General features: G+C 50.7%; 1 protein-coding gene across 1 annotated transcript in view; it reads right to left on the bottom strand.

Annotated features, from left to right (window-relative positions):
- Window positions 1–27,112, bottom strand: part of NARS1 (asparaginyl-tRNA synthetase 1) — a 64,256-nt gene that overhangs the window by 24,770 nt on the left and 12,374 nt on the right. Inside the window, exons 2-5 of the mRNA XM_063959629.1 lie at window positions 10,550–10,632; window positions 8,140–8,205; window positions 7,293–7,385; window positions 7,117–7,206 (exon numbers count right to left, since the gene is read on the bottom strand). Coding sequence (XP_063815699.1) covers window positions 7,117–7,206; window positions 7,293–7,385; window positions 8,140–8,205; window positions 10,550–10,632 — 332 coding nt within the window. The remainder of the gene's footprint in view (window positions 1–7,116; window positions 7,207–7,292; window positions 7,386–8,139; window positions 8,206–10,549; window positions 10,633–27,112) is intronic.

The following is a 27,112-nucleotide window of genomic DNA, read 5'->3' as shown; positions in this document are numbered from 1 at the left end:
GATCCCAATTTGAGACCCATAGACAATCCTGATTGCAGGAAATGTAGGAATCGACCCAGTTGAAATTCCTCCGTCGGAGCACTCCGATCTTCGCACCACGCAACATATTTTCGCCAAATTCGGTGATAATGTTGCACGGTTACTTCCTTCCTTGCTTTAATCAAAGTAGGAATGACTTCTTCCGGCATGCCTTTTTCCTTTAGGATCCGGCGTTCAACCGCCATGCCGTCAAACGCAGCCGCGGTAAGTCTTGAAACAGACAGGGACCCTGCTGAAGCAAGTCCCTCCTTAGAGGTAGAGGCCACGGATCTTCCGTGATCATCTCTTGAAGTTCCGGGTACCAAGTCCTTCTTGGCCAATCCGGAACCACTAGTATCGTTCTTACGCCTCTTTGCCGTATAATTCTCAATACTTTTGGTATGAGAGGCAGAGGAGGAAACACATACACCGACTGGTACACCCAAGGCGTTACCAGCGCGTCCACAGCTATTGCCTGCGGATCTCTTGACCTGGCGCAATACCTGTCCAGTTTTTTGTTGAGGCGAGACGCCATCATGTCCACCATTGGTCTTTCCCAACGGGTTACCAGCATGTGGAAGACTTCTGGATGAAGTCCCCACTCTCCCGGGTGAAGATCGTGTCTGCTGAGGAAGTCTGCTTCCCAGTTGTCCACTCCCGGGATGAACACTGCTGACAGTGCCATCACATGATTCTCTGCCCAGCGAAGAATCCTTGCAGCTTCTGCCATTGCACTCCTGCTTCTTGTGCCGCCCTGTCTGTTCACATGGGCGACTGCCGTGATGTTGTCCGACTGGATCAACACCGGTTTTCCCTGAAGCAGAGGTTCTGCCTGGCTTAGAGCATTGTATATTGCTCTTAGTTCCAGAATGTTTATGTGAAGAGACGTTTCCAGGCTCGTCCATACTCCCTGGAAGTTTCTTCCTTGTGTGACTGCTCCCCAGCCTCTCAGGCTGGCGTCCGTGGTCACCAGGATCCAATCCTGTATGCCGAATCTGCGGCCCTCCAATAGATGAGGACTCTGCAACCACCACAGAAGAGACACCCTTGTCCTTGGAGACAGGGTTATCCGTAGGTGCATCTGAAGATGCGACCCTGACCATTTGTCCAACAGATCCCTTTGGAAAATTCTTGCGTGGAATCTGCCGAATGGAATTGCTTCGTAAGAAGCCACCATTTTTCCCAGGACTCTTGTGCATTGATGTACAGACACCTTTCCTGGTTTTAGGAGGTTCCTGACAAGGTCGGATAACTCCTTGGCTTTTTCCTCCGGGAGAAAAACCTTTTTCTGAACCGTGTCCAGAATCATCCCTAGGAACAGCAGACGAGTTGTCGGCATTAACTGGGATTTTGGAATATTCAGAATCCACCCGTGCTGTTTTAGCACTTCTTGAGACAGTGCTAATCCCATCTCTAGCTGTTCTCTGGACCTCGCCCTTATTAGGAGATCGTCCAAGTATGGGATAATTAATATGCCTTTTCTTCGAAGAAGAATCATCATCTCGGCCATTACCTTTGTAAAGATCCGAGGTGCCGTGGACAATCCGAACGGCAGCGTCTGAAACTGATAGTGACAGTTTTGTACAACGAACCTGAGGTACCCCTGGTGTGAGGGGTAAATTGGAACGTGGAGATACGCATCCTTGATGTCCAAGGATACCATAAAGTCCCCCTCTTCCAGGTTCGCTATCACTGCTCTGAGTGACTCCATCTTGAACTTGAACTTCTTTATGTACAGGTTCAAGGACTTCAGATTTAGAATAGGCCTTACCGAGCCATCCGGCTTCGGTACCACAAAAAGAGTGGAATAATACCCCTTCCCTTGTTGTAGAAGAGGTACCTTGACTATCACCTGCTGAGAGTACAGCTTGTGAATGGCTTCCAAAACCGTCTCCCTTTCGGAGGGGGACGTTGGTAAAGCAGACTTCAGGAAACGGCGAGGTGGATCTGTCTCTAATTCCAACCTGTACCCTTGAGATATTATCTGCAGGATCCAGGGATCTACCTGCGAGTGAGCCCACTGCGCGCTGTAATTTTTGAGACGACCGCCCACCGTCCCCGAGTCCGCTTGAGAAGCCCCAGCGTCATGCTGAGGCTTTTGTAGAAGCCGGGGAGGGCTTCTGTTCCTGGGAAGGAGCTGCGTGTTGCTGTCTCTTCCCTCGACCTCTGCCTCGTGGCAGATATGAATAGCCCTTTGCTCTCTTATTTTTAAAGGAACGAAAGGGCTGCGGTTGAAAAGTCGGTGCCTTTTTCTGTTGGGGAGTGACTTGAGGTAGAAAGGTGGATTTCCCGGCTGTAGCCGTGGCCACCAAATCTGATAGACCGACTCCAAATAACTCCTCCCCTTTATACGTCAAAACTTCCATATGCCGTTTTGAATCCGCATCGCCTGTCCACTGTCGCGTCCATAAAGCTCTTCTGGCCGAAATGGACATAGCACTTACCCGTGATGCCAGTGTGCAGATATCCCTCTGTGCATCACGCATATAAAGAAATGCATCCTTTATTTGTTCTAACGACAGTAAAATATTGTCCCTGTCCAGGGTATCAATATTTTCAATCAGGGACTCTGACCAAACTACCCCAGCACTGCCCATCCAGGCAGTCGCTACAGCTGGTCGTAGTATAACACCTGCATGTGTGTATATACTTTTTTGGATATTTTCCATCCGCCTATCTGATGGATCTTTAAGTGCGGCCGTCTCAGGAGAGGGTAACGCCACTTGTTTAGATAAGCGTGTTAGCGCCTTGTCCACCCTAGGAGGTGTTTCCCAGCGCTCCCTAACCTCTGGCGGGAAAGGGTATAATGCCAATAATTTCTTTGAAATTATCAGCTTTTTATCAGGGGCAACCCACGCTTCATTACACACGTCATTTACTTCTTCTGATTCAGGAAAAACTATAGGTAGTTTTTTCATACCCCACATAATACCCTGTTTAGTGGTACCTGTAGTATCAGCTAAATGTAACGCCTCCTTCATTGCCAAAATCATATAACGTGTGGCCCTACTGGAAAATACGGTTGAATCGTCACCGTCACCACTGGAGTCAGTGCCTGCGTCTGGGTCTGTGTCGACCGACTGAGGCAAAGGGCGTTTCACAGCCCCTGACGGTGTTTGAGTCGCCTGGACAGGCACTAATTGATTGTCCGGCCGCCTCATGTCGTCAAACGACTGCTTTAGCGTGTTGACACTATCCCGTAGTTCCATAAATAAAGGCATCCATTCTGGTGTCGACTCCCTAGGGGGTGACATCCTCATATTTGGCAATTGCTCCGCCTCCACACCAATATCGTCCTCATACATGTCGACACACACGTACCGACACACAGCAGACACACAGGGAATGCTCCTAACGAAGACAGGACCCACTAGCCCTTTGGGGAGACAGAGGGAGAGTTTGCCAGCACACACCAAAAGCGCTATATATATATCAGGGATAGCCTTATAATAAGTGCTCCCTTATAGCTGCTTTGTTATATCAAAATATCGCCATAAATTTGCCCCCCCCTCTCTGTTTTACCCTGTTTCTGTAGTGCAGTGCAGGGGAGAGACTTGGGAGCCGTCCTGACCAGCGGAGCTGTGAGAGGAAATGGCGCCGTGTGCTGAGGAGATAGGCCCCGCCCCTTTTCTGGCGGGCTCGTCTCCCGCTATTTAGAAAAATCAGGCAGGGGTTAAATATCTCCATATAGCCTCTAGGGGCTATATGTGAGGTATTTTTAGCCTTTATAGGTTTTCATTTGCCTCCCAGGGCGCCCCCTCCCAGCGCCCTGCACCCTCAGTGACTGCCGTGTGAAGTGTGCTGAGAGGAAAATGGCGCACAGCTGCAGTGCTGTGCGCTACCTTTAGAAGACTGCAGGAGTCTTCAGCCGCCGATTCTGGACCTCTTCTGACTTCAGCATCTGCAAGGGGGCCGGCGGCGCGGCTCCGGTGACCATCCAGGCTGTACCTGTGATCGTCCCTCTGGAGCTTGATGTCCAGTAGCCAAGAAGCCAATCCATCCTGCACGCAGGTGAGTTGACTCCTTCTCCCCTCAGTCCCTCGCTGCAGTGATCCTGTTGCCAGCAGGAATCACTGTAAAATAAAAAACCTAGCTAAACTTTGTCTAAGCAGCTCTTTAGGAGAGCCACCTAGATTGCACCCTTCTCGGCCGGGCACAAAAATCTAACTGGAGTCTGGAGGAGGGTCATAGGGGGAGGAGCCAGTGCACACCACCTGATCTGAAAAAGCTTTACTTTTTGTGCCCTGTCTCCTGCGGAGCCGCTATTCCCCATGGTCCTTTCAGGAACCCCAGCATCCACTAGGACGATAGAGAAATGTGTAATAACATTTTTCATTGCCTCAATCATGTAACGTGTGGCCCTACTGGAAGTCACATTTGTCTCTTCACCGTCGACACTGGAGTCAGTATCCGTGTCGGCGTCTATAACTGCCATCTGAGGTAACGGGCGCTTTAGAGCCCCTGACGGCCTATGAGACGTCTGGACAGGCACAAGCTGAGTAGCCGGCTGTCTCATGTCAACCACTGTCTTTTATACAGAGCTGACACTGTCATGTAATTCCTTCCAACAGTTCATCCACTCAGGTGTCGACCCCCTAGGGGGTGACATCACTATTACAGGCAATCTGCTCCGTCTCCACATCATTTTTCTCCTCATACATGTCGACACAAATGTACCGACATACAGCACACACACAGGGAATGCTCTGATAGAGGACAGGACCCCACTAGCCCTTTGGGGAGACAGAGGGAGAGTTTGCCAGCACACACCAGAGCGCTATATATATACAGGGATAACCTTATATAAGTGTTTTTCCCCTTATAGCTGCTGTATCTTTAATACTGCGCGTAATTAGTGCCCCCCCTCTCTTTTATAACTCTTTCTGTAGTGTAGTGACTGCAGGGGAGAGACAGGGAGCTTCCCTCCAACGGAGCTGTGAGGGAAAATGGCGCCAGTGTGCTGAGGAGATAGGCTCCGCCCCCTTATCGGCGGCCTTATCTCCCGTTTTTCTATGTATTCTGGCAGGGGTTAAATGCATCCATATAGCCCAGGAGCTATATGTGATGCATTTTTTGCCATCCAAGGTGTTTTTATTGCGTCTCGGGGCGCCCCCCCCAGCGCCCTGCACCCTCAGTGACCGGAGTGTGAAGTGTGCTGAGAGCAATGGCGCACAGCTGCAGTGCTGTGCGCTACCTTGTTGAAGACAGGACGTCTTCTGCCGCCGATTTTCCGGACCTCTTCTGTCTTCTGGCTCTGTAAGGGGTCTGGCGGCGCGGCTCTGGGACCGAGCTCCGAGGCTGGGCCTGTGTTCGGTCCCTCTGGAGCTAATGGTGTCCAGTAGCCTAAGAAGCCCAATCCACTCTGCACGCAGGTGAGTTCGCTTCTTCTCCCCTTAGTCCCTCGATGCAGTGAGCCTGTTGCCAGCAGGTCTCACTGAAAATAAAAAACCTAAACTAAAACTTTCACTAAGAAGCTCAGGAGAACCACCTAGTGTGCACCCTTCTCGTTCGGGCACAGAGATCTAACTGAGGCTTGGAGGAGGGTCATAGGGGGAGGAGCCAGTGCACACCACATAGTCCTAAAGCTTTCTTTAGATGTGCCCAGTCTCCTGCGGAGCCGCTACCCCCCCCCATGGTCCTTACGGAGTCCCCAGCATCCACTTAGGACGTTAGAGAAAAGCATGTGGATCGGCGGAATAGCTGCCGATCCACGTGTTGATGTCGAAAACGGGGCCAAATCCGACAGGTTTTGTCCCCCTTATCGATTATCTCAATCCGACATGAAAATGATGTCGGAATGAGATGGACCCGGAGGTGGGGGGGGGGGGGCGTAGGGAGATGGGGGGGGGACAGGTGGCGGGCATACAGGAGATCAGCGCTGCAGCTGGATGTCACTCACCCGCCCGACCTCACGGCAGCTTCCACCCGGCTCCAGCACGCTGCTGGAGCCGGGTGGAAGCTGCCGTGAGGTCGGGCGGCAGAGTGACATCCTGCTGCAGCCCCCCACCCCAGATATCTCCCCCCGCTGCTGACAGTGCACACCCCAGACATCACACCCGCCGCAGACATCAAGGTCCCGGCGCTGCCCGCTCCCCCCCCCCCCCCGCTGCAGAGATCTCCCGCAGCAGCTGCTGATCGCTGCCAGCTCCACCCCCCCAGCCCCGCAGATCTCCCGCAGCACCCACTGACATCGCACCCCACCTCCCCGCAGCAGACATTTCTGATCGCTGCCAGCTCCCCTCCCCCCGCCGCAGATCTCCCGCAGCATCCGGCTGACAGCGCACCCCCCCCCCTCCCCACAGCAGACATCTTAGATCGCTGAGATCTTCCGCCGCAGAGTCACCCCCAGTCCCCGAGGCAGACATCGCCGATCGCTGTCAGCAACCCACCCCCTCCCCGCAGCAAACATCTCCAGCCGCTGACAGCTCCCCCCTCCCCCGCTGACAGGGAACGGCCAAATCCGACAGTCGGATTTGCCCGTCCATTGAATAAGGGGTGTCGGATCCATTCCGACAAATGCATGTCGGAATGGATCCGAATCTTATTGAATATACCCCTATATATGCATTTAAAAACGCACTGGATAAATTCCTGACTGAAAAAGATATCCAAGGTTATAACATTTAAAATATTGACATTTTTAATCTGGGAGGAACATGATTTCCAGTTGTTTACTAAATATAAATCATTATTTCAATTGGGACATTATAATGAACTCGGCTTAAGACAGATTGCAGGTTGAACCCGATGGGCATTTTGCCTCTTTTCAAACTCATTAACTGTGTAACTATGTAACATATATGCACAGTATTCTTCTCTGTAAGCTGTTATTAGCCTTTAATGCAGAGTTTCTTCAACTCCACCATTACAGTCCAGGTTTTAAGGATATCCACGATAGGGCACACGTTAATTAGTGCCTCAGTCAATTTGATTTAATCATCCAGACGCAAGCCTTAAAACCTGGTATGTAATGGCGGAGTTTAGGAAATTCTGCTTTAATGTATATATACACAAAGATACGCTGTGCCTTATAGAGCAAAGGTACAAAATAGGGTAGACAAGTTCTCAAGAAGTTCAAAAAGCAAGCAGCTAACTTACAGTTTTTGGTTCTGGGAGGTTGGGGTCATTTTGGATGACTACTTTATTAGCCTCCTCCAGATTCTTCTCCCGTCTAAGGTTGTCCTCAGCCTGTAAGGAGCAGGATATAACAGTCAGCAAAACAAGAACACAGAAGAACCTGGAGTGTCTGCAGCCCAGCGGACGCGCCTTCTCACCTCTCTCTTTTCTTTGGCCTCGTTCTTCATCTGCTCCCGGTTCCAGAGCTTCTTGACGTTCTTCAGCTGGGTCTTTGAGATCACGTCCCACCTCTACAAGACGCACATGAAGGATACACAAGTTTAGTAAGAGCAGTCGCATCTAAACCTATCTGTACTATTTATATGATGCTAGCGGAATGGGCTTTATACAGAGCAGCAGAAGGGAAGCAGTTTTCACGTCTATTCTTCACTCACAGCTCAATAGCAGCTTTGTTTGACTGCGGCTACTTACAGCGACTGAATATAATGAGTGATTTCAGCAGCAGAAAATTACTGCCACAGCCAAATTACGGCCACGCATGGTAGTCCAGCAGTTCAGCCCAAATAGGAAGCAGATGTAGGTGGTAAAGCTGGACGGGGTTCTACATTCGCAACACGGGCCAGTCAGCCAGATATTGCCAGGATTCACTGGTGCCTGTTAGTGCAGGTTAAATAGCCGATAGACTCAGACCCCAGTTACCAACATGCCCTAATATTAATGTAATCAAGTTAGGCTGTGGGGTGGCTTTGGTGTCAGGAGAACAAGCCGATGCCGCTAGCACAGCACATGTAGTCAGATGCAGTGTGACATTCTCCCACTTGTGGTATATCCTACTTGGTGCTGTATACAGCGTTTCTCTACGGAGGCAAATTGCACATTTGCCAGTGGCTAAAAAGTCAATGCCATAATATTAAAAATCAAGTGCTTCGTTTAATTACATTTTTTAAAAGAAACAGATATGTCAGCTTTAATGAGAGTAAGCACAGATATTAATATCTATTATTATTATAATACAAACACACAGATTACTATAGGGCACACAACCTCATTCTCCTTCTGGGAATCAACGTAAAAGACTGGAAAGGGCTCTTTTCCCACGGTCAGCATAGCCTGAAATCAGGAATAGACAACGGTTAGTGGTGTGTGGGTACATCCTCCAAATACAGTGTGTGAGGAGAGTGTCAGTACTGCCCCATTGGTTGGAGGACCAAAGTGCAAAACTGTGACACTGCCTGCCCTAAGCAGGAGCGCTGTACAACCTTTATCTAGTGATTTAACAATTATTTAAAGTATATATTATATACCACGGGCTGTGGCTCTTACTCCCGTACACTTTCAAACATGCGACCAGGAAGTTCCCCGTACAAACCGGGTTTTTCATTTCTGTCTCCCTGTCACATTACACCTGAGACCAGATAAATCCCCGGGTGACCCCTTTCAGACATCAGCCCGGTCTGCCCTGGCATTCTACAAGCCAGGGCTGCCAGGCTGCTCTCATGTCACACTCCTATACCCACACATGTCATACACACACGTCACACGAATACACACACATACATCTAAAATAATAGCTGCCCTCCAGTATGAAGATCAGGTGCAATTAATAGATAAAATTCAACAAAAATAATTATAGGACGCATCTGTTCCACACATAACACAGGCAGATGGTTTGTGAGCATAACCAATAATAAAGAAAATACAAGGTATGAAGCCCCTAAAAACCAGTGATGTCCCCGAGACACTTTTTGTCGCTGCTCAGGTTGCTCCTCCCCTGGTCCACCGGAGCAGGCGACACAATACTCTTGCTTGGACTATTACCCAGTAGGGCGGTGAGTGAGGAAAAACAATGTATTTCAGAGTGGGCCACCTAACCGTGGGGGTAATTCAGAGTTGATCGTAGATGTGCTAATTACTCTGACATGCGGGGGGACGCCCAGAACAGGGCTAGTCCGCCCCGCACGTCAGGCCCTAACCCCCCCTCCCCCCCGGCGGAAATGCTTTTGTACCTGACTGGCCGCGTCCTGGGTCGCAGAAGCTGCATGTGACGTCACGCAGCCGCCGCCGCAGCCCACCACCCCAACAGTCCGGACATGCCTCTAGCTGCGCTAGCGCACTGCGCATAGTAATTCAGACTGCGATCGCTGCCGCTGCAACGAACCGGTCTGATTTAGCCCCTGTGCCCTAAAGGATGCTGTGTTAGGAATGAGCCTGCAGAACACTGTGTTGCTGGGTGGGATAACACAGGCGGCAGACCCCAGGCAATTCCTGATCACATGGTACTGGTCCACGCAGGAGAACCACAGCCACCGTTCACAGCGAGAACAAAACAAAAATGTGTGTCAGAGTCTACGACTGGGATAACTGCCCATCTCCAATTATCTCATGCGGCTCATAGATTCCACAAACGTACACTGTGTATCCGTGTGTGTGTGTGTGGTATGTAATGTCGCCATGGATACTGTCAATATGTGACATGTCCACGTAGCATTTTTCCAGTGTTAGAACCCTAACCTAAAGGGGGGTACACACGGAGACATCCGTATCTAAATTCTAAGCAATCTGACTAGATTGCTCAGAAATTAAGCACGGATCTCTTCGTGTGTATGCCCATAGCGATGCACGCCCCTACGCGTCGCTATCGCTGACTCTAGATTTGGCATGCATGCCAAATCTAGTTATATCGCTCATTTCACCGCTGGGTGCAATGAGCAGCCCCCCCCTCGCTCAGCACACGCCGCGCTGAGTGGGGGGAGAGGTGTGTGCTGAGCGGTCTGTGCTAGATCACTCAGCACACATCTCGTGTGTACGGGGCTTAATATGTTCACCGTCGATATAATGACTACATACCCCGTTAACACTTTAAAATGACAGCACACAGGGTGTTGCCGAGGTGCTGGAAGGAAAAAAAATATATCCAAAAACCTTCTACCGATATAACCACGGAAATATCACACAACAGACAGGAAGACTTTCTACTGATCTTGGAATCACCGCCAGCCAGGGGCTTCATGGTAACGTATAATGGGGGTAATTCTGAGTTGATCGCAGCAGGAATTTTGTTAGCAGTTGGGCAAAACCATGTGCACTGCAGGGGGGGCAGATGTAACATGTGCAGAGATAGTTAGATTTGGGTGGGTTATTTTGTTTCTGTGCAGGGTAAATACTGGCTGCTTTATTTTTACACTGCAATTTAGATTTCAGTTTGAACACACCCCACCCAAATCTAACTCTCTCTGCACATGTTATATCTGCCCCGCCTGCAGTGCACATGGTTTTGCCCAACTGCTAACAAATTTGCTGCTGCGATCAACTCAGAATTAGGCCCAATAAGCGCGCCTCTTCCTATGATGCGTCATGCATGAGATGGAAACAGGAAAAGTGCACAGCTTCCTTGTCAGCTAACATTATCATTAACCTGGCTGTTTGGCTACATTGCTAGCAATTAGAAAATTACCTTTAGGACAGTTTTAAACGGTTTTTCATTGGTTCCATCGCCAGTAGCGTCATCACCCTCCCGATCGGACACATACATTTCTGCTGTGGAAGGGAGAACAATGTGCAGTTAGTGCCAGGTTAGTGCAATGGTGACAGCTCCGGCAGCTGCCCCTCTGTCGGCAGTGTTACATGGTGCTAACAGCTGCGTGGTCTGTTTGCCATCATACGGCGCTATCATACAGGGACATCCCAATTACTGGGCACCACTTTAATCCAAAGCCTTACCCAATAGCGGGCTTACGCATAATTAATGCAAGCCCTTTTGCCGTGTGTCTCCTGCGAGTCTTTACTCTGCGTGAATGCCGGAACCAAGTATACATAAGTGACTGCACATAGAACATTTACCTGACCTCTTCCACCCTTTGTAGGACTCCTGAGTGCATAGTATTAATTCTAGCACCCTGCACCTTTCCAAACCCATCAGTTCCTCTTTCCTTCCTGGGGTGTTGCTCTCTGCTCTGGTGCTTCCAGCACAGTCTGGTCTGCATATCCGTGACGAGACACAGACCGGAGTGTACCAGAAGCACCACAGCAGAAAGCGACACCCCAGGCAGGAAAGAGGATCTGAACAGGTTTGGAAAGGTACAGGGTGCTAGAATGAACACTAATAAGCATGTGCAGCCCAAGAAACAGGCTATTATACTGCGGATATTCTGCGTGAAAACAAGTCGGTGTTACACCCTTAATACCCCAGTGGGTAAAGCATTGAGGGGCAGACGTATTAAGTCAGGAGAAGTGATAAAGCAGTGATAAGTGCAAGGTGATAACGCATCAGCCAGTCAGCTCCAATATGTAAATTGACAGTTGGGAGCTGATTGGCTGGTGCATTGTTATAGGCCCTACACACTGGCCGATTTTTTGAAAGATATGAACGATCTCGTTCATAAATGAACGAGAACTCGTTCATATCTTTCAGTGTGGAGACTCCAGCGATGAACGATGCTCGGCCCCACGCTCGTTCATCGCTGGTCTCCCGTCGGCTGTGCATGCAGACCAATATGGACGATCTCGTCCATATTTGCCTGCACTTCAATGCAGCCGCGTGACGGGGGGAGTGAAGAAACTTCACTCCCCCCGTCACTGCCCCCCCCGCCGCCGGGTCGCTCGTCGGCCGTTTCGGCCGTCGGGCAGCTCGGCCAGTGAGTAGGGCCCTTTACCATGCACTTATCACAGCTTTATCCTTTCTACAGGTTTAATACATCTGCCCCACAGTCCACAGGATTCCACATGAAGTTTGTCCTAGGTTTGATGGGTTTAATTATATATTGTTACTAGGTAGTGCAGCTTAATCTCCCTGACTAATTCGTTTCAGCTGTGCTGTCCTTACCTCCGGTGGAATCAGGCCGACACAGAGAAATCTACTATCTTTGATTAATAGTGATGTAAGAAATTGTAAAAAGCAAATGTTAACTGTCAAAGCGGATTATACAGATATTAACACTGCCCATGAATTATATAGTTATATTTGTACATTATACACAGACTATTACCGAGCTATAATCATGCAGAAACGCGTCCATCACACTCCCTAATATTCTATCTGCTTTTCTAACTTATTAGCTTCTGGGTGTAATGGGAGCGAGCAGTCATTGTAGTTATAGAGGAAGAGAAAGTAAAACACACTGTGCACACATGCAGTAGAACAGGCTGAGCTGCACGGTCCGACTTCCTTTACCAGGAAAACTATGATCATTTAAGGGCCCTACACACTGGCCGATATCACTGCATGATATGAACGATCTCGTTCATTAATGAACGAGATAATGTTCATATCGTGCAGTGTGGAGGTACCAGCGATGAACGATGCGCGGCCCCGCGCTCGTCTAGCGCTGGTGCCATGTCGGCTGTGCATGCAGGCCAATATGGACGAGATTGTCCATATTTGCCTGCAAGTCTACGGAGCCGGGTGACGGGGGGGGGGGGGGGGGGGGGAGTGAAGAAACTTCACTCCCCCCGTCACTGCCCCCCACCGCGGGGTCGCCCGTATCGGCGGTCGGGCAGCTCGGCGGCACATCGCCGAGTGTGCAGGGCCTATTACAGGTTACACAGCGCTCACTGCCATGTGGCGGTCAGTCTGTCCTATAGCCATAGACACATATTAGGAAATCAATATACTATAAAGTCACTGCAAGGTAAGGGGGGCTTTTATTTACACTTATTTAAGCACGAGGTCCAGTACATTTCCGGTTAGAACAGTACAGAAAACGTGACTTAATTTTGCTTATACTGCACAATAAATGGGGTCGATTCAATTCGGCAACTTATGAATAGCGCCGGGAATTAGCTCCTGACACTATTCAATTCAGCTGCTAGTTACCCACAATTGTCGGGAATTCTTCTCTCATCCCCGGGGGATGAGAGAAGAAACCCGACAAAAGTGCTGCCTCGCGGCCGGCGCGAGGCTGATTCTGTCGGGAATCAGCCTCGCGCTGGGGAGTTAAGTCGGAGAATGCCCGTTCTCCCGACAATTCAACCTATTTAGTCGGCGAGAACGGGCCATCGCAGACTTAACTGGAGCGGAATTGAATAGCGTCGGGAGCTAATTCACGGCGCCAGTGGCGTAACTACTGCCCCCGCAGTCCTCGCGGTGGCTTGGGGGCGAGGGCGCCACTGATTTAGAACAGACGCATGTCAATCTGCGGTCTCCTCTCCCTCCTTGCTGCGGTGCCTGCTCCCCCGTCCTCCCCCCCCCCCCCCCCTATGTGTTGGAGGGACACGAGCGCATCGCGCGTCTCTCCTGTGTACCTCCTGGCTCTCCCCCGGCTGGTCTAAGGAAGCATGTGCCGTTCGTGAGCTCTGATTGGCTCACGAACGGCACTTCCTTTATTAGACCAGCCGGGGGAGAGCCAGGAGGGACACAGGAGAGACGCGCGATGCGCTCGTGTCCCTCCAACACATAGGGGGGGGCCGGGGGAGCAGGCACTGGGGCATATACCCGGCACTGGGGACATATACCTGGCACTGGGGGGGCAGATCTGGCACTGGGGACATATACCTGGCACTGGGGGGGCATATACCCGGCACTGGGGGCATGTACCTGGCACTGGGGGCATATACCCGGCACTGGGGGGGCTTATACCTGGCACTGGGGGGGCTTATACCCGACACTGGAGGCATATACCTGGCACTGGGGGGAAGCAGGCACTGGGGGGAAATATCTGGCACTGGGGGCATGTACCTGGCACTGGGGGGACATATACCCGGCACTGGGGGGACATATACCCGGCACTGGGGACATATACCTGGCACTGGGGGGGCAGATCTGGCACTGGGGACATATACCTGGCACTGGGGGGGCATATACCCGGCACTGGGGGCATGTACCTGGCACTGGGGGCATATACCCGGCACTGGGGGGGCTTATACCTGGCACTGGGGGGGCTTATACCCGACACTGGAGGCATGTACCTGGCACTGGGGGCATATACCTGGCACTGGGGGCATATACCTGGCACTGGGGGCATATACCTGGCACTGGGGGCATATACCTGGCACTGGGGGCATATACCTGGCACTGGGGGGACATATACCCGGCACTGGGGGCATATACCTGGCACTGGGGGGGCAGATACCCGGCACTGGGGGCATATACCTGGCACTGGGGGGGAAGCAGGCACTGGGGGGGAATATCTGGCACTGGGGGCATATAACTGGCACTGGGGGCATGTACCTGGCACTGGGGGCATATACCTGGCACTGGGGGCATATACCTGGCACTGGGGGCATATACCTGGCACTGGGGGCATATACCTGGCACTGGGGGGGAATATCTGGCACTGTGGGAGAATATCTGGCACTGGGGGGGCATATACCTGGCACTGGGGGCATATAGCTGGCACTGGGGGGGCATATACCTGGCACTGGGGGAATATACCTGGCACTGGGGGGGCATATACCCGGCACTGGGGGGGCATATACCCGGGACTGGGGGGGCATATACCTGGCACTGGGGGGGGGGGAAGCAGGCACTGTGGGGGAATATCTGGCACTGGGTGCATATACCTGGCACTGTGGAGGAATATCTGGCACTGGGTGCATATACCTGGCACTGTGGGGGAATATCTGGCACTGGGAGCATATGTGGCACTGGGAGCACGGCCCTAGCAACAAGCACTACCCCCTAGCAATGAGCATGACACCCAGTGCATGAAACCCCTGGCAACGAGCATGACATCCTGGCACCGTGCATGGAACCAAGAGCATGAAACCCCTGGCAACGAGCAGGTAATTTAAAAGTAATTAGAAGCCTTACTGTAGAACTTAAATGTGTAATGGGCATTACGGTGTGTGGCATAATGTATCACGGACATTGCAGTGTGTGTCATAATGTATCTGGCATTACGGTGTGTTGCATACTATGTCACGGGCATTGTGGTATGTGGTATAATGTCTCAGGATCATTGTGGTGTGTGTCATACTGTGTCACAGACATTGTATGTGCTATAATGTATCAGGGGCATTGCAGTGTGTAGCATAATGTATAACGGACGCGCTCATCTGAATATGTGTTTGCATGTGTTGAGCCTGTCAGCGGAATGCAGGAGGTGACTGGCTGTTTCCTCGGCCAATCACCTCCTGTAGTCTCCATCCAATTACAGCCTGCAGCATCTCCCGCTTTGAATCCTGCTCCCCGCCAGCACATGAATCTGTGCTGCAGGGCTGACAGACTGGCCCCGCTCATCCGGCTCCACTGCCGCTCTCCCGCCAGCACCCTCCTCTGCGACTGGGAGTACAGCTCCGGATCTGCCCGCCGCCACCCCCCTACCCGGGACCCGCTCAACGCCCCACCGAGACCCGACAACTACCTTCCAGCAGGAGCCGGCCGGGCTGCGCAGCTCCCGCTGTAGGTAAGCAGTAGACAGTGCTGCATCGCCCCGCTTCACCTGGAGTAGCTGGTGCAGATGCGGGATGTCCGGGGGCTGCAAGCTCCGTGTGTGCAATGTGAGGCCGCTCAGAGTGTCAGGGCCTCACTGACACCATTTTTCTGACAGCACAGTGCAGTGAGTGCACTGGCACAAGTAGCCAGCCGGCGCAGCTTGAAGGAGCTATCTGTGAAATCGCAAGCAGCGGCTGGCAAGAAGGAGCTCCTCCGATCGCTTCCCCTGACGGGCTGGCCACTGCTAAATATACCAGTAATCAGTACAGCTGTGCAGTGACACTGACTTTCCCATTGCACCTGGGGCTCCACTACTTTACACAGTTGGAACTGATTATCGGTATATTTAGCAGTGGCCAGCCCGTCAGGGGAAGCGATTGGACGAGCTCCTTCTTGCCAGAGAACAGCCTCTGCTTGCGATTTCACATAGAGCTCCTCCAGGCTGCGGCTACTACAGGCGCAGGCTGGCTACTTGTGCCAGTGCACTCACTGCACTGTGCTGTCAGAAAAAATGGTGAGTGTCAGTGAGTTGCTGCTGGGGGCGGAACCACTTGTGTCAAACGGCCCCTTCGTGCAACTGGAGGTGATAAGTGAGTGGTTACTGCAATGTGCCTCAGTGCTCTACCAGGCGCATTGTGTATAATAACGTGTTCTACCTGGCGCAATGTGTATAATAACGTGTTCTACCTGGCGCAATGTGTATAATAACGTGTTCTACCTGGCGCAATGTGTATGATAACGTGCTCTACCTGGCGCAATGTGTATGATAACGTGTTCTACCTGGCGCAATGTGTATGATAACGTGTTCTACCTGGCGCAATGTGTATAATAACGTGTTCTACCTGATGCAATGTGTATGATAACTTGCTCTACCTAGCGGCAATGTGTATGATAACATGCTCTACCTGGCGCAATGTGTATGATAACATGCTCTACCTGGCGCAGTGTGTATAACGTGTTCTACCTGGCGCACTGTGTATGATAACGTGCTCTACCTAGCGGCAATGTGTATGATAACGTGCTGTACCTGGTGCAAAGTGTATGACGTGCTGTACCTGGTGCAAAGTGTATGACGTGCTGTACCTGGTGCAAAGTGTATGACGTGCTGTACCTGGTGCAAAGTGTATGACGTGCTGTACCTGGTGCAAAGTGTATGACGTGCTGTACCTGGAGCAAAGTGTATGACGTGATCTACCTGGATCAGTGTGCATAGGAGGTTCTACCTGGTGCAATGTGTATAAGCGCCACTACTGTGTGGTGTAATGTGAATTGACACTATTATGTGGTCACGCCCCTTCCCTATGAAGCCACGCCCCTAAAATTTTGCAGCGCGCCTACGGCGCGCACTACCTGTTCTTTATGGTCTAACACCAATTCACTTTCTGCCTAAGGGCACCAAAATGTCTAGTTACAGCTCTGGTGCAGGGTGTCCTGCATGCTACACAGCCCAGCAGCATTGTCACCCCCATCCCCCCCATCTTGCAACACTTTTGTAGTGTCCAAACAAGATTAAAATTAATAAGAACCTTCATTCCGATGGGACCCAGAAAAAGACCGGTAGGACCCCAATTTTTAAAAGTGAAGGGTCCCTGGGACCCACTTTTTTTTGGGCTCAGCGCGATCACTGATTGTGTGTGGAATAATGTCTAAGGGCCATTGCAGTATGTGGAATAATGTATACTGGGCATTACTATAAGGAGGAAAAATGACAAATAATGTAAGGGGCATGAATCAGGATTATTTTTCTTTCCTGTGGTGGCCAACGTCTGGGCGTGCAGGTTGCAAAACTGGGGTATACGGTAGTCTTTTCCTGCAATGCCACGCCCTCCACGCAATGCCACGCCCATTCCGACAAAGCCACACCCCCTTTTTGCCAGCGCGCGCCTGCGGCGCGCGCATTTTTCTACTTTTGCTAGTGCCAATTACGGGGTGTATGGGGGGGGGGGGGCGCCGAAGGATTTTTTGGCTTGGGGGAGAAAAATTTCTAGTTACGCCACTGCACGGCGCTATTCATAAATTGCCGAATTCAATCAACCCCAATGATGTTTCACACCAGACATACGTGGTGAAGACGGAACCAGCGGGGCTCTTGCACAATCTGGTGACTAATCTTCCTTTTAGGAGGTATTTAATAAGCTGTCTCATCAGAAGAATATGGTATCCCAACATCTGCAAATGTCATGAGCACCGCTATGGTGTGCAAAGGAAAACTGGCAATCTTGGTGATGGCAAAGTGTAAAGGGGGATACACACGGAGAGATGTGCTTAGAAATTAAGCACGGATCTCTCCATGTGTATGCCCCCCCAGCAATAGTGATGTGCGGCCCTGTGAATCGCTATCGCTGACTCTAAATTGGCCTGCATGCATGCCAAATCTAGTCAGAACGCTCATTTCACCGCTGGGTGAAGTAAGCGGTTCCCCCCCCTCGCTCAGCACACATCTCTGGCACACATCTATACCCCACTTAAACTTTCTGAATGCACTTGGCAGACCGTCTACTTTTGTACACCCTTGTGAGATTTACCTTATGTTCATACAACTATTACACATTGCTACACTTACAGATTTCCTCAGGATGTAATGACAAGTGTGACACTTTTCCAGCTTCAGTATCACTCACACAGAATTATTAAACTCTGTCAGTCCCTCCATTGGTTACCTGTATTCTCCCGTACTCAATATAAAATACTTTTACTCACACACAAGGCCATTAACCAAACTACACCAACGTACATCTCTTCTCTTATCTCAAAATATCTCCCTACCCGACCTCTCCGCCAGTGCCGTTTCTTGCGGCGGGCGAGCCGTGCAACCGCACGGGGCGCCCGCCGCGGCACTTCCTGAGCACTTTCAAACCCCCCTCCCCTCTCCTCCCGAGTGCCCAGCTCGGGGGGTGGGATTTCGCGGAATGACGCGTTTGCGTCGTGACGTCACGACGCATTGGCGTCATTCCGCGAAACCCCGCCCCCCGAGCTGGGCACTCGGGAGGAGGGAGAAGGGGGAGTCAAGACAGCCAGCGCTGCGCAGACGAGGGAGAGGCGGCTGAAGAGCGGGAAGAACCGCTTCAAATGTAAGTCAGCCCCTCTCCTTCTCTCTCTATCCCTCCCCCCCACCACCACCTGCCGTACTGTGTAAAATGGGGACACCTGTCTGCTGGAATGTGTAAAATGGGGACACTTGTTTGCCGGAATGTGTAAAATGGGGACACCTGTCTGCCGGAATGTGTAAAATGGGGACACTTGCCAGCGTACTGTGTAAAATGGGGACACTTTCCTGCCGCAATGTGTAAAACGGGGACACTTTCCTGCCGCAATGTGTAAAATGGGGACACTTTCCTGCCGCAATGTGTAAAATGGGGACACTTTCCTGCCGCAATGTGTAAAATGGGGACACTTTCCTGCCGCAATGTGTAAAATGGGGACACTTTCCTGCCGCAATGTGTAAAATGGGGACACTTTCCTGCCGCAATGTGTAAAATGGGGGCACGTGCCTGCCGTACTGTGTAAAATGGGGGCACGTGCCTGCCGCAATGTGTAAAATGGGGACACTTTCCTGCCGCAATGTGTAAAATGGGGACACTTTCCTGCCGCAATGTGTAAAATGGGGACACTTTCCTGATGCTATGTGTAAAATGGGGACACTTTCCTGCCGTACTGTGTAAAATGGGGGCACGTGCCTGCCGCAATGTGTAAAAATAAGAATTTATTTACCGGTAATTCTATTTCTCGTAGTCCGTAGTGGATGCTGGGGACTCCGTAAGGACCATGGGGAATAGACGGGCTCCGCAGGAGACTGGGCACTCTATAGAAAGATTTAGGACTATCTGGTGTGCACTGGCTCCTCCCCCTATGACCCTCCTCCAAGCCTCAGTTAGGAACTGTGCCCGGAAGAGCTGACACAATAAGGAAGGATTTTTGAATCCCGGGTAAGACTCATACCAGCCACACCAATCACACCATGTAACACGTGATAGGAACCCCGGTTAACAGTATGATAACAACTGGAGCCTCTGAAGAGATGGCTCACAACAAAACCCGATATTTGTAACAATAACTATGTACAAGTATTGCAGACAATCCGCACTTGGGATGGGCGCCCAGCATCCACTACGGACTACGAGAAATAGAATTACCGGTGAGTAAATTCTTATTTTCTCTGACGTCCTAGTGGATGCTGGGGACTCCGTAAGGACCATGGGGATTATACCAAAGCTCCCAAACGGGCGGGAGAGTGCGGATGACTCTGCAGCACCGAATGAGAGAATTCCAGGTCCTCCTCAGCCAGGGTATCAAATTTGTAGAATTTTGCAAACGTGTTTGCCCCCGACCAAGTAGCTGCTCGGCAAAGTTGTAAAGCCGAGACCCCTCTGGCAGCCGCCCAAGATGAGCCCACCTTCCGTGTGGAATGGGCTTTTACAGATTTAGGCTGCGGTAAGCCTACCGCAGAATGCGCCAGCTGAATAGTGCTACAAATCCAGCGCGCAATAGACTGCTTAGAAGCAGGAGCACCAAGCTTGGTGGGTGCATGCAGGATAAACAGCGAGTCAGTCTTTCTGACTCCAGCCGTCCTGGAAATATACATTTTTAGGGCCCTGACTACGTCCAGCAACTTGGAATCCTCCAAGTCCCTAGTAGCCGCAGGCACCACAATAGGTTGGTTCAAGTGAAAAGCTGAGACCACCTTTGGGAGAAACTGAGGACGAGTCCTCAATTCTGCCCTATCCATATGGAAAATCAGATAAGAGCTTTTACAAGACAAGCCGCCAATTCTGAAACCCGCCTGGCCGACGCCAGGGCCAACAGCATGACCACTTTCCACGTGAGATATTTTAAATCCACAGTCTTAAGTGGTTCGAACCAATGTGATTTCAGGAATGCCAAAACCACATTGAGATCCCAAGGTGCCACTGGGGGCACAAAAGGAGGCTGAATATGCAGTACTCCTTTGACAAAAGTCTGAACTTCGGGCAGTGAAGCCAGTTCTTTTTGGAAGAAAATCGACAGAGCCGAAATCTGGACCTTGATGGACCCCAATTTGAGGCCCAACGTCACCCCTGCTTGCAGGAAGTGCAGGAATCGACCCAGTTGAAATTCCTCCGTCGGGGCCTTCATGGCCTCACACCAAGCAACATATTTTCGCCAAATGCGGTGATAATGTCTTGCGGTGACATCCTTCCTGGCTTTGATCAGGGTAGGGATGACTTCCTCCGGAATACCCTTTTCCTTCAGGATCCGGTGTTCAACCGCCATGCCGTCAAACGCAGCCGCGGTAAGTCTTGGAACAGACAGGGTCCCTGCTGCAGCAGGTCTTGTCTGAGCGGCAGAGGCCAAGGGTCCTCTGTAAGCATCTCTTGAAGTTCCGGGTACCAAGCTCTTCTTGGCCAATCCGGAACCACGAGTATGGTTTTCACTCCTCGCCTTCTTATTATTCTCAGTACCTTGGGTATGAGAGGTAGAGGAGGAAACACATAAACCGACTGGTACACCCATGGTGTCACTAGAGCGTCCACCGCTATCGCCTGAGGGTCTCTTGACAGGGCGCAATATCTTTTCAACTTCTTGTTGAGGCGGGACGCCATCATGTCTACCTGTGGTTTTTCCCACCGGTTGACCAGCATTTGGAAGACTTCTGGATGAAGTCCCCATTCTCCCGGGTGGAGGTCGTGCCTGCTGAGGAAGTCTGCTTCCCAGTTGTCCACTCCCGGAATGAACACTGCCGTCAGTGCTAACACATGATTCTCTGCCCATCTGAGAATCCTTGTGGCTTCTGCCATCGCCATCCTGCTTCTCGTGCCACCCTGTCTGTTTACATGGGCGACCGCCGTGATGTTGTCTGACTGGATCAGTACCGGCTGGTTTTGAAGCAGGGGTCTTGCCTGGCTTAGGGCATTGTAAATGGCCCTTAGCTCCAGGATATTTATGTGAAGAGAAATCTCCTGATTTGACCACAGTCCTTGGAAATTTCTTCCCTTTGTGACTGCCCCCCAGCCCCGAAGGCTGGCATCCGTGGTCACCAGGACCCAGTCCTGTATTCCGAATCTGCGGCCCTCTAGTAGATGAGCCCTCTGCAGCCACCACAGCAGCGACACCCTGGATCTGGCCGATAGGGTTATCCGCTGTTGCATCTGGAGATGGGACCCGGACCATTTGTCCAACAGGTCCCACTGGAACGTCCTTGCGTGGAACCTTCCGAATGGAATTGCTTCGTATGAAGCTACCATTTTTCCCAGGACTCGTGTGCATTGATGTACCGACACTTTTCCTGGTTTTAGGATGTCTCTGACCAGAGATGACAATTCCTCGGCTTTTTCCAGTGGAAGAAACACTCTTTTCTGGTCTGTGTCCAGAATCATTCCCAGGAACAGAAGACGTGTCGTCGGGACCAGCTGTGACTTTGGAATGTTTAGAATCCAGCCGTGCTGTTGTAGCACTTCCTGAGAAAGTGCCACCCCCACCATCAACTGTTCTTTGGACCTCGCCTTTATCAGGAGATCGTCCAAGTATGGGATAATTAAAACTCCCTTCTTGCGAAGGAGTATTATCATTTCGGCCATTACCTTGGTAAAGACCCTCGGTGCCGTGGATAACCCAAATGGCAGCGTCTGGAACTGATAGTGACAGTCCTGTACCACAAATCTGAGGTACTCCTGGTGCGGAGGGTAAATGGGGACATGCAGGTACGCATCCTTGATGTCCAGGGATACCATGTAATCCCCCTCCTCCAGGCTCGCAATAACCGCCCTGAGAGATTCCATCTTGAACTTGAACCTTTTGATATAAGTGTTCAAGGCTTTTAAATTTAAGATGGGTCTCACCGAACCGTCCGGTTTCGGTACCACAAACATTGTGGAGTAGTAACCCTTTCCTTGCTGAAGGAGGGGTACTTTGACAATCACTTTCTGTGAATACAGTTTTTGAATAGCCACCAACACTGCCTCCCTGGCAGAGGGAGTTGCCGGCAAGGCAGATTTTAGGAAACGGCGGGGGGGGAGACGTCTCGAATTCCAGCCTGTACCCCTGAGATACTACTTGAAGGACCCAGGGATCCACTTGTGAGAGAGCCCACTGTGTGCTGAAAAACCTGAGACGTGCCCCCACCGTTCCCGATTCCGCCTGAGCAGCCCCAGCGTCATGCTGTGGACTTACCGGACGCAGGGGAGGACTTCTGCTCCTGGGAACTAGCTGTGTGCTGCAGCTTTTTCCCCCTTCCTCTGCCCCTCGGCAGAAAGGATGAGCCTCTAGCCCGCTTATTTTTCTGGGGCCGAAAGGACTGTACTTGATAATAAGAATTTACTTACCGATAATTCTATTTCTCGGAGTCCGTAGTGGATGCTGGGGTTCCTGAAAGGACCATGGGGAATAGCGGCTCCGCAGGAGACAGGGCACAAAAAGTAAAGCTTTAGGATCAGGTGGTGTGCACTGGCTCCTCCCCCTATGACCCTCCTCCAAGCCAGTTAGGTACTGTGCCCGGACGAGCGTACACAATAAGGGAGGAATTTTGAATCCCGGGTAAGACTCATACCAGCCACACCAATCACACCGTACAACTTGTGATCTAAACCCAGTTAACAGTATGATAACAGCGGAGCCTCTGAAAAGATGGCTCACAACAATAATAACCCGATTTTTGTAACTATGTACAAGTATTGCAGATAATCCGCACTTGGGATGGGCGCCCAGCATCCACTACGGACTCCGAGAAATAGAATTATCGGTAAGTAAATTCTTATTTTCTCTATCGTCCTAGTGGATGCTGGGGTTCCTGAAAGGACCATGGGGATTATACCAAAGCTCCCAAACGGGCGGGAGAGTGCGGATGACTCTGCAGCACCGAATGAGAGAACTCCAGGTCCTCTTTTGCCAGGATATCAAATTTGTAGAATTTTACAAACGTGTTCTCCCCTGACCACGTAGCTGCTCGGCAGAGTTGTAATGCCGAGACCTCTCGGGCAGCCGCCCAAGATGAGCCCACCTTCCTTGTGGAATGGGCCTTAACCGATTTAGACTGTGGCAGGCCTGCCTCAGAATGTGCAAGTTGAATTGTGTTACAAATCCAACGAGCAATCGACTGCTTAGAAGCAGGCGCACCCAACTTGTTGGGTGCATACAGTATAAACAGCGAGTCAGATTTTCTGACTCCAGCTGTCCTGGAATATATTTTCAGGGCCCTGACAACTTCTAGCAACTTGGAGTCCTCCAAGTCCCTAGTAGGTGCAAGGCACCACAATAAGCTGGTTCAGGTGAAACACTGACACCACCTTAGGGAGAGAACTGGGGACGAGTCCGCAGCTCTGCCCTGTCCGAATGGACAAACAGATATGGGCTTTTTTGAGAAAAAACCACCAATTTGACACTCGCCTGGTCCAGGCCAGGACCAAGAGCATGGTCACTTTTTATGTGAGATGCTGCAAATCCACATATTTGACTGGTTTTAAACCAATGTGATTTGAGAAATCCCAGAACTACGTTGAGATCCCACAGTGCCACTGGAGGCACAAAAAAGGGGTTTGTATATGCAATACTCCCTTGACAAACTTCTGGACTTCAGGAACTGAAGCCAATTCTTTCTGGAAGAAAATTTACAGGGCCGAATTTGAACCTTAATGGACCCCAATTTGAGGCCCATAGACACTCCTGTTTGCAGGAAATGCAGGAAACGACCGAGTTGAAATTTCTTTGTGGGGCCTTCCTGGCCTCACACCACGCAACAAATTTTCGCCACACGTGGTGATAATGTTGTGCGGTCACCTCCTTTCTGGCTTTGACCAGGGTAGGAATGACCTCTTCCGGAATGCCTTTTTTCCCTTAGGATCCGGCTTTCCATCGCCATGCCGACAAACGCAGCTGCGGTAAGTCTTGGAACAGACATGGTACTTGCTGAAGCAAGTCCCTTCTTAGCGGCAGAGGCCATAAGACCTCTGTAAGCATCTCTTGAAGTTCCGGGTACCAAGTCCTTCTTGGCCAATCCGGAGCCATGAGTATAGTTCTTACTCCTCTACGTCTTATAATTCTCAGCACCTTAGGTATGAGAAGCAGAGGAGGGAACACATACACCGACTGGTACACCCACGGTGTTACCAGAACGTCCACATCTATTGCCTGAGGGTCCCTTGACCTGGCGCAATACCTGTCCCGTTTTTTGTTCAGACGGGACGCCATCATGTCCACCTTTGGTATTTCCCAACGGTTTACAATCATGTGGAAAAAACTTCTCAATGAAGTTTCCACTCTCCCGGGTGGAGGTCGTGCTGAGGAAGTCTGCTTCCCAGTTTCCATTCCCGGGATGAAAAACTGCTGACAGTGTTATCACATGATTTTCCGCCCAGCGAAAAGTCCTTGCAGTTTCTGCCATTGCCCTCCTGCTTCTTGTGTCGCCCTGTCTGTTTACGTGGGCGACTGCCGTGATGTTTTTCCCACTGGATCAATACCGGCTGACCTTGAAGCAGAGGTCTTGCTAAGCTTAGAGCATTATAAATTTACCCTTAGCTCCAGTATATTTATGTGGAGAAAAGTCTCCATACTTGATCACACTCCCTGGAAATTTTTCCCTTGTGTGACTGCTCCCCAGCCTCTCAGGCTGGGCTCCGTGGTTACCAGCATCCAATCCTGAATGCCGAATCTGCGGCCCTCTAGAAGATGAGCACTCTATAACCACCACAGGAGAGACACCCTTGTCCTTGGATATTGGGTTATCCGCTGATGCATCTGAAGATGCGATCCGGACCATTTGTCCAGCAGATCCCACTGAAAAGTTCTTACGTGAAATCTGCCGAATGGAATTGCTTCGTAGGAAGCCACCATTTTTACCAGGACCCTTGTGCAATGATGCACTGTTTTTAGGAGGTTCCTGACTTGCTCGGATAACTCCCTGGCTTTCTCTTCCGGGAGAAACACCTTTTTCTGGACTGTGTCCAGAATCATCCCTAGGCACAGCAGACGTGTCGTCGGGATCAGCTGCGATTTTGGAATATTTAGAATCCACCCGTGCTGATTGTAGCAGTATCCGAGATAGTGCTACTCCGACCTCCAACTGTTCCCTGGACTATGCCCCTATCAGGAGATCGTCCAAGTAAGGGATAATTAAGACGCCTTTTCTTCGAAGAAGAATCATCAATTCGGCCATTACCTTGGTAAAGACCCCGGGGTGCCGTGGACAATCCAAACGGCAGCGTCTGAAACGGATAGTGACAGTTCTGCACCACGAACCTGAGGTACCCTTAGTGAGAAGGGCAAATTTGGGACATAGAGGTAAGCATCCCTGATGTCCCGGGACACTATATAGTCCCCTTCTTCCTGGTTCGTTATCACTGCTCTGAGTGACTTCATCTTAATTTGAACCTTTGTAAGTGTTCAAAAAAAAATTTTTTTAGAATAAGTCTCACCTAGCCTTCTGGCTTCAGTACCACAATATAGTGTGGAATAATACCCCTTTTCTGTAGTAGGAGGGGTAATTTAATTGTCACCTGCTGGGAACACAGCTTGTGAATTTTTTCCCATACTACCTCCTTGTCGGAGGGAGACTTGGTAAAGCAGACTTCAGGAGCCTGCGAAGGGGAAACGTCTCGACATTCCCATCTGTACCCCCGGGATACTACATGTAGGATCCAGGGGTCCTGTACGGTCTCAGCGCCATGCTGAGAACTTGTCAGACGCGGTGGAACGCTTCTGTTCCTGGGAATAGGCTGCCTGTTGCAGTCTTCTTCCCTTTCCTCTATCCCTGGGCAGATATGATCTTATAGGGACGAGAGGACTGAGGCTGAAAAGACGGTGTCTTTTTCTGCAGAGATGTGACTTAGGGTAAAAAACGGTGGATTTTCCAGCAGTTGCCGTGACCACCAGGTCCGATGGACCGACCCCAAACAAGTCCTCTTCCTTTATACGGCCATACTGTGCCGTTTGGAATCTGCATCACCTGACCACTGTCGTGTCCATAACATCTTCTGGCAGTTATGGACATCGCGTTTATTCATGATGCCAGAGTGCAAATATCCCTCTGTGCATCTCGCATATATAGAAATGCTCTATAGTCAATAAAATACTGTCCCTGTCAAGGGTATCAATATTTTTAGTCAGGGAATCCGACCAAGCCACCCTAGCTCTGCACATCCAGGCTGAGGCGATCGCTGGCCGCAGTATAACACCAGTATGTGTGTATATACTTTTTATTATATTTTCCAGCCTTGTCAGCTGGTCCTTGAGGACGGCCCTATCTATAGACGGTACCGCCACTTGTTTTGATAAGCGTGTGAGCGCCTTATCCACCTTAAGGGGTGTTTCCCAACGCGCCCTAACTTCTGGCGGGAAAGGGTATACCGCCCATAATTTTCTATCGGGGGGAACCCACGCATCATCACACACTTTATTTAATTTATCTGATTCAGGAAAAACTATGGTAGTTTTTTCACATCCCACATAATACCCTCTTTTGTGGTACTTGTAGTATCAGAAATACGTAACACCTCCTTCATTGCCTTTAACGTGTGGCCCTAATAAGGAATACGTTTGTTTATTCACCGTCGACACTGGATTCAGTGTCCCTGTCTGTGTCTGTGTCGACCGACTAAAGTAAACGGGCGTTTTAAAACCCTTGACGGTGTTTTTGAGACGTCTGGACCGTACTAATTGTTTGTCGGCCGTCTCATGTCG

The sequence above is a fragment of the Pseudophryne corroboree genome, chromosome 1 (genome assembly GCF_028390025.1).
Source record: "Pseudophryne corroboree isolate aPseCor3 chromosome 1, aPseCor3.hap2, whole genome shotgun sequence".
Classification (NCBI taxonomy): domain Eukaryota; kingdom Metazoa; phylum Chordata; class Amphibia; order Anura; family Myobatrachidae; genus Pseudophryne; species Pseudophryne corroboree.
This window is presented reverse-complemented; position numbering and strand designations above follow the sequence as displayed.